The sequence below is a fragment of the Aedes albopictus genome, chromosome 3 (assembly GCF_035046485.1).
Source record: "Aedes albopictus strain Foshan chromosome 3, AalbF5, whole genome shotgun sequence".
NCBI classification, from domain to species: Eukaryota; Metazoa; Arthropoda; class Insecta; order Diptera; family Culicidae; genus Aedes; species Aedes albopictus.
In genome coordinates, this window is record NC_085138.1 from 3031823 (window position 1) to 3039859 (window position 8037).

The 8037-nt window shown below is 35.2% G+C and overlaps 1 protein-coding gene across 1 annotated transcript; it reads left to right on the forward strand.

The window, feature by feature from the left end:
- Positions 1 to 2470: 2470 nt before the first annotated feature.
- Positions 2471 to 4050, forward strand: LOC134292230 (tyrosine-protein phosphatase 69D-like; the record flags this gene model as incomplete). The annotated part of the gene is given in 2 exon segments (XM_062861208.1): positions 2471 to 2606; positions 2681 to 4050. Coding segments are annotated over 2 exon segments (220 nt in total), but the record flags the coding sequence as incomplete, so codon positions are not given.
- Positions 4051 to 8037: the final 3987 nt, after the last annotated feature.

Below are 8037 nucleotides of genomic sequence, written 5' to 3' on the forward strand. Positions count from 1 at the left end.
AAACAATATAACTCCCGAACGAAATGAACCGTTTATCTTGTTATTCGCACGGTTCTATTTGCATTTCGGAGGCTGTTTTTTATATGTGCAAAAACTTTCTAAAATCATTTGATAAACTGAAAAGTACAGAAGTTGTGTAAATACCGGATTGGTTTCGACTGAAGTTGGTGTGCTAAGAGAGTGTTTAGGCTTTGACAGTCTACAAACTTGCATCGATTACTTTTCAATTTTTGCAGATTTAAAAGTAAGCGATGTAAGTTTGTTGACTGTCATAGCCGAAATACTCTCTTAGTTGTGTAAGTACTGATGTTCATGACCTGGGAAGAAATATAATACAATGTGTCAAGACAAAGTTTGTCGAGTCAGCTAGGTTCTGAATAAATGCCTGATATAATTCCTGAATAAATAAAGTTATACCTGAAAGAACCCCTGGAGAAATTCCAACAAGAATTCTAAGAGGTTTTTTTTTGATAAATTTCTAGAAGACTTCCTGGAGAAACCCCAAAAAAGGAATTCTGAAAATATTCCTATTCTGAATTGCTTTAAAAATGATTACATGAAAGTATACATGCACAAACTGCTGTAGCAATCTTTGTAGGAGTGTTCAAAAGAATCCATGATCAAATTTCTGGAAAAAAAAATCATGGACTAGTTTGAAGATGAATCATTTGAGAATGTTTTTTTTAGCAACTTCTGAAGAAGGCCCAGGAAAATTCCTGAAAGATTCTCTTTTAGGAATCCTTCGAGTAATATAAAATGGAAAGCAATGCATTCTGAATGGATATCTAGAGGACTCTTTGGAAGAATGTTTGCTGAAATTATTGTAGGAATTCATGCAGGAATCCTCTTTCTACTAAATTTCCAGATGATCTCATACACGAGTTCCTGAAAAAAAATTGGAAAAAAAATATCAGAATAGTTTCCAGAAAGCTCATGGAAAAATTTCTGTAGGAATTTGTAGAAGAAAATTTGGATGTTTTGAAAATTTTCCCGAGGAACTGCCGGGAAGTTTCGAATAAATTTTGAATTCCAGAATAGTTCCTCACGAAACTTTCGCTGAAATTTACAGAAAAAAAATCAGGAAGATTCCCCGGAGCAACTTCCAGAAGAATTACTGGGATCACTTTCAAGACAGTTCCCGGAGGTAACTCTAAACAAAATTCCGGAAAAATGTTTGTAGGCACTTTCAGATAATTCTCTTGCGAACTTCTAGATGATCTTGTGCAAGAATTCCTGAAGAAGGTTTAAAAAAATGGCAGGATTAATTTCCCGGAAGCATTCCAAAAGGAATTACTTGTACAAAATCCGAGTAACATTTTCAAGAAATTTCGATTGTTTTAAATGTTTTCCCGAGTAACTACCAAGAGGATTCCTGCAGGAGGTTTCAGATAAATCCTGAAGGTACTTCCAGAACAATTTCTATAGAAATTTCCATGAGGCTTTCCAGAAAAACTACGAGAAGATTTTTCGTAGCAACATCCAGAAGAATTCCTGAAGTATTCGAACACTCGGAAGGAACATTTTTGAAAAATTCCTCAGAAAACTTCCAGATAATTTTGTGCAAGAAAAACTTTCAAAAAATAGCGGAATATTTTCTCGAAAAATTCCGCAAGCATGCCTAAAGGAATTTCTCAAGGAAAATCCGGATAAAATTTTGGAGACATGTCGGATGTTTTGTATGTTTTCCTGAGTAACTACTGAGAGAAAGCCTGCAGGAAGTTTTGGATAAATTCTAAAGATACTTCCGGAACTTCCAGAAGAATTCCTGGAGTGAATTTCAAACACACTGCTGAAGGTACCCAGTCAACCAGTGATCGTATACGATGTTGCATAAGATGTTAAAGTGGAGGCGATATACGCACATCTTACTTGCGCCTAAATGGAGGCATGCACGTATATGGCCTCCACTTTATCATCTTATGCAGCATCTTATACGATTACTGGTTGTCTGGGTAGTTATTAACCATTTCTTGTACGAATTATCAAAGAAGCTACCGAAAGAACTTCTAAGAAAATTTCTAGAGGTGCTCGATAATGAAACTTCCGAAGAAATTCCCAATGAAACTCATAGATAAATTCCAAGTGGATTTTTTCAAGAATTCCCACTGAAACTTCCCAGAGGAAATTGCAGGAATTCTTTAAGAAAGTTCTAAAGGAATTTCCTGGTGGGAATTCTGCCAAAGGAAATCTCAAAGTAACTCCTAGTGTGACTTCTAGAGGAATTCCAAACCATACTTTAAAGATCGCAAAAGATTTTCTTTGAATTACAGGGTATCATTCCTTCGAGACTTTCATAGATGCTGGGACCTTCATGATTTTACAGCAACAACTACCTTACTAACTTTCCTTCCCTTGTTTCCAAATGGATCGTAAGGGCAAAATTATCGTTCGCAAGAATTCTAAAAGAATGGAGTCTCCGGAGGGGACACATCTTGAACGTCCTTGTTCTAATCATCTTCTTTTATTCCAGCTTGGGAACGGACAAGAGCTCCCTTTTTGTTGCCATGTGCATACTAGTGATGCAACTGAAAACTGAGAAACGAATCGACATCTGTTCGATAGTCAGAAAGCTTCGAGCACAACGTAGTCTAATGATAGAAACATATGTAAGTATTGTCTTCTCTTAACTCAGCTCTTAACCATGCGAACAATGACATTTACCTACTTGTTTTCTTCACAGGCACAATACGAATTTCTGCATAGAGCTATTGTAAATTTTGCCGATTTATACAAAATCTCGCTAGGCATAGCTTCCGACTGTTGATAAGCTGAATAAACTATAGTGATAGCAAAATGCTGAGGTAACGCAAAACCCACGCTGAATAATACGTATGTGTATGTATGATGAGTTCTGAATCGAGTTTGATTCAGAAACAAAACACACTCACACACCTAACACTAAGCTAGGTCATCGTGCGTTCCCTTGGGAACCGATAGACACACAACACTGAACACAAACACACAGAGAAAAAATGTGCATGCGATACTTCCTGGCGAAAGAGCATAGCAAGCTACTGTGCTAGTACTGCTTCTATTATGCTTTAAACTTGTATGTAATTTTAGCAGCTTTTTTTTTAAACTAGTATACAAAAGCATGATTTGTGTTAACAACATTGTATTCAATCAAACAAAGCATACAACAAGCGACGAATCAAAGGTCAGAGAGCAGAAGATCGAGATTAGCGTAGACGTTTTTCCAGTGGAGATTGTTTATGATGCTTCATTTTTATACAGCTTAGCATGGAAAGTGTTCCGCCAGACGCAGGCGGAGCAAAATCAAGTATCTTCCTTTTTTAAAGCCATCCTTAGTTACTAATCTCGAAAAGTCATTTCCTATTTATATAGAGGACACACTACATTATAAATAGTCATCACATAACTAATGAAACTCAGAAACACTAGGAAGGAAAAGCAGGTACCTTTTATAATATCCCTGTGCGGAGGAAAGGCGTAGGAAGGAAATAGTTAGAAATCCCGAGCAAAACACCCGTGTAGAAAAAAAGAAGACAATGCGCAAATAGGAAAACAAAAGACAGTAACAAAGGAGTAAACAGTTGGAAAGAAATAAAAGAGTGTGTGATCAAAACAAACAAGTTGTAAGAAGGGTATAGGTAAAATACAAAACCAAGTGAAAAGCAGTGCAAGGCGAAACGGAGACGGTTAGTTATTTTTCATGTTGAAAAAGAGAGCAAACAACAAATTCAATCACGAGAAGGTGAACGATGACACTAAAATAAAGCAGACAGTTGCAAAATATACCTCTATCTGTGTGTAAAAGTCAATAACTATTAAGGTATCTGTACCAGTATGATATTTCTATGAGTAACAAAATAAAGAAACAGAGAAAACCACACGACTGGAAATTATTATTACAAAGAAATAAAAAAACGCAAGAATAGGAGACAGAACAAGTGGACGGAACGAAAAGTCGTGTGTTGACGCTGAAGCCACAATCTACTACATTATAATGTTTGTATTTATCGAAAACTATCAACAACCACAGAAATGGCAAGAGAACACGAGAAGTAAAGGTGAAACTTGTGTACGAAGGTTTTTGCGGGTTCTGTTCAATCTATCCGAAATTTTCCAATAAGAATGCAAAGGGGTATTTCAAACCAAAGTATTTAGCTTGCATCGCAACTTGCATACAACTTATCATGTGAAGTGCATTGGAAACGAGAAATGAAAATGAAAGTTGATAAATCCTTTTCAGTTTAACAAAACCCAACAGATTTACACATTTAGAAATGTTTGAAGACATTCGAGAATGTTTAATCGTTTTTTGCCATGTATTTCCATCTTAACATCGCTTCTCTCCCACAATTGTACTTCAATCTGTTGTGTCAACTGAGTTCGATGTCGACGAAATTTTTGAAAAGTTACTATCAGTCATTCGTACAACTTATATAAGGACGGTCATATACCTAGCAACATATTCCCTTACATCAGTGTCACTAGAATGTTTGTTATCCATGATTATGTTTTCGTCAGTGGAGTATGAACTTTACAGATACTTCAAAACGCACCACTCTATTGGCATTTTCGGCAGCACTCCAAAGGGAAATGTTAGTTCAGGCCAAACATTTCTAAATGTCCAATCTTCAGAAGAGAGGCTCTCTTTGGTTTCCCTTTCTTTCGTTAATATCTCAGCTGTTTATTTGAATTATTAATGTCTCCTTGCATAGAACGATGGTCAAAACAATCGACTTTTGATTTGTACTGCAAAAGTAGCTTAAAAGGTGTACCATTACATTGCAATAAAATTGTAAGAGAAAGCGAACAAAGAGAGCCTCTCAAATGCAGATAGGACCTATTGAAATGTTTGGCCTGATTTGTATCTGTCATCGTGTGCGTGTAAACAAACGAGTTTTGTCTCGTTTTTTTCCTCGTCAAGGCCTATTATCTTCAACGCTTTGGGAAGCAAACAACCAAGCGTCTCCATGAGCTTGCTCTATAGAAATAAGGCCGGAACAAATCTCATTTTCTTCTTTTGTCACAATACTCGTTGGCTCGCTAAGGGGGAGGACAACAAATAATAAATGTATTTGACGAAGAAATACCCAAACAATTCGAAAAAATCTTTAAACTCATCGGATTTGTTAAGAAATTTACTGTGCAACTCTAATTTCACCTTAAAATTTTAAAATTTCTTGAATAATTTATTGGTGTCCCTCCCCCCCAAAATGTTGAATTTCGACCAAAATTTTCCGAGGGGGCGGTGACATAAGAGAAAATCAAAATTTGTGTCAGCCTAAACTAGAACTCCAAAGGCGCTGTAGTCAATTTTCCTATTTAATTAAATTAATAACTTTAATTATGAAAATTGATTGTTTTTAAGTGTTTAGCTTGTAGAGGTTCTTTTGTTTTGGTAAACAAAATTGATTTGACACTTCTTGTACCGCTACCGACGCTGTAAGGGTATGGCAAACCAGATGTTTTTTTATCAATATTAACGAGATTTTCAGCCCTAGGCTAGTTCATCTCAGGACCCACGCTTTACTTCCCTTCCGAAGGAAAAACTCACATTTTGCGAGTTTGTCGGGAGTGGGATTCGATCCCAGGCCCTCGGCGTGATAGTCAAGTTTGCTAACCATCACACCAGGTCCGCTCCAAACTAGATGTTAGTCACACGAACATTCACGACATTGGACTTCTATGGTTAGTTATTCTAATGTTTGCTCCAATGGACGAATTGAAAAGTGAAGTAAATTGCAGGAGTATATACAGGGGATACTCAAAATAACTGGGATAGGTAAAATTTTCACTTTTCAAAAAATCTAGACTAACATTTGAAAAGGGCGGAACAACCATTGCAAATTCTCACTTGTTCCGTCCCTCCTGGGCGTATTTCAATATTTTTATGCAAACTTTTCCCGTTAACAGATATAGGGGAGTCAGATCTATTTGTTACTGGTAAAAGATTTCATGAATAATGGGGGGTAATCCTAGGAGGGACGGGAGAAGCAGAAATTCGAAATGGCTGTTACGCCCTTTTCAAATGTTGGTCTAGAAATGTTCAAATCGCTGTAACTTTTCGAAAAGGGCATCAAATATTCTCAATTTTTTACTGAAAGTTCATCAACTAGTTGTGTATCAGTGGTCAAAATTTGGAAAAGATCGAGCCATTCTACACGAAGTTATAAAGGTTCTAGAAAAAAGTTATAATTATCCGATAGCCAACTTTGAGCTGTTATATCTCCGGATTCAATGAACCGAATGCAATGAATTTTTGATCATTTATGACTTATATAATGAGCTATTAAAAACTTTTGACTAAACTTAAAATTCTTTACACGAAAGAAAATTATTACGATTGGATTATTTTTCTAAAATATCACCAATTTATTCAAAACTTCATTATCGTTTCAAAATTCGAGGCAGTAATTATAGTTCATTTAAATTCTCTCTAATTGACTTCAATATGAATATGTTTTGAAAGGAAGTAACAAAATAACCGGCATTAAATTGAAAAAGTAATGGGATGCATATGAAAAATAGATAAATTTACTAAAAAAACATACATTTATTCTAACCGCCATAATTTTTTTTCTTATTAATAATTTCAAAATGAGTAAACTGTTTTTCAAAGTTCATTATATAAGTCATAAACGAACAAAATTTCATTGCATTCGGTTCATTGAATCCGGAGATATAACAGCTCAAAGTTGGCTATCGGATAATTATACCATTTTCTAGAATTTTTATAACTTCGTGCAGAATGCCCCAATCTTTTCCAAATTTTTACCACTGATACACAACTAGTTGATGAACTTACAGTAAAAATTTGAGCATATTTGATGCCCTTTTCGAAAAGTTACAGCGAGTTGAACATTTTTTGAAAAGTGAAAATTTTTCCTGTCCCAGTTATTTTGAGTATCCCCTGTAAGAGTGATTACTGCTGAGACGAGACTCGCGAAAACGGTCTTCACTTTCTCCAGTTTGTCGCATATTCTTCTTCCAATCTGTGTTGGCGTTTTTGTTGGATACCCGGTTCAAACTCGTGCGCGAGCGCATCGTCTCACATGCGTTGTGATTTAATCTCACTTTAGCATTAGCATTAAGCAAGTTGCACAAATTCGAAGATGGTACAGTCCCAGACCACTGTTAAGAGAATTGCCTTCATCCCGTCCGTTACCAAAGTACAGAGATTTGGGGCTAATCTCTGTCACTAAGACAATATTGATGCTTTCCTGGTCCGTCCTGGTCACGTCCTTGCAACAAGGTTGTCGCAGCTGAGGAATGGGAAAGAAAGACTAGTTGGACAGTTGGACACCTAAGGACTGTATCGGAAATTAACTATATATGTTCAAAACATCCTAAAAAATAATTTATTGAAGTTATAAATAATTTTATTTTTGGAGGTACTATATAAATCCTCAGAAAAAGGAATGGCACTTTTGCTTTTGTAAAAATAATTATTTTACATGGTCATCAATCTCAAAGTTTAAACGCATGATCTTGAAATTTTGGACACCTCTTAAAAATTTGAAAGTGCGGAAAAAACGGATTTTTTTTGGATTTTTTAAAATATTTTAGCGCAAATATATTCTTTCCCAGATTGCTCATAATATAGGTAAAAAAAAAATTTCAAGAAAAAAATCGACTCCATTTTAGCGCAATTCTTAAAAATGGAAAATGGTCATTTTTCAGGGACCCTATTTTTTGATGTTCATTCAAAGCACGATTACGCAAATAAAAAATACATCAAATTGATGATTCAATTTTTTTTAATTGGAAATGTTTTTAAACTTAACGACGAGGTAGCTTTAGTAGAGAACGGAATTGTATAACCTTTGAAGATATTTAAAACAGACTGCCAAAGTTCGACAAAAATTTAGTGTTTTTTTAGGATAGGTCATTTTTTAAATGTTGAGGGTTTTTGGATCATAAATATTTTTTTTAAGTTGGTGTTCGGTGATATGTTATGTGTACATAACTGCTAACAATAATTAATATTTTTTGGATTTTTCGTTGTACAAGTTTTATTCGCTACAGGTTATTGAAACGCTGAAAAATCTTTAAAAAACAACAATTTGT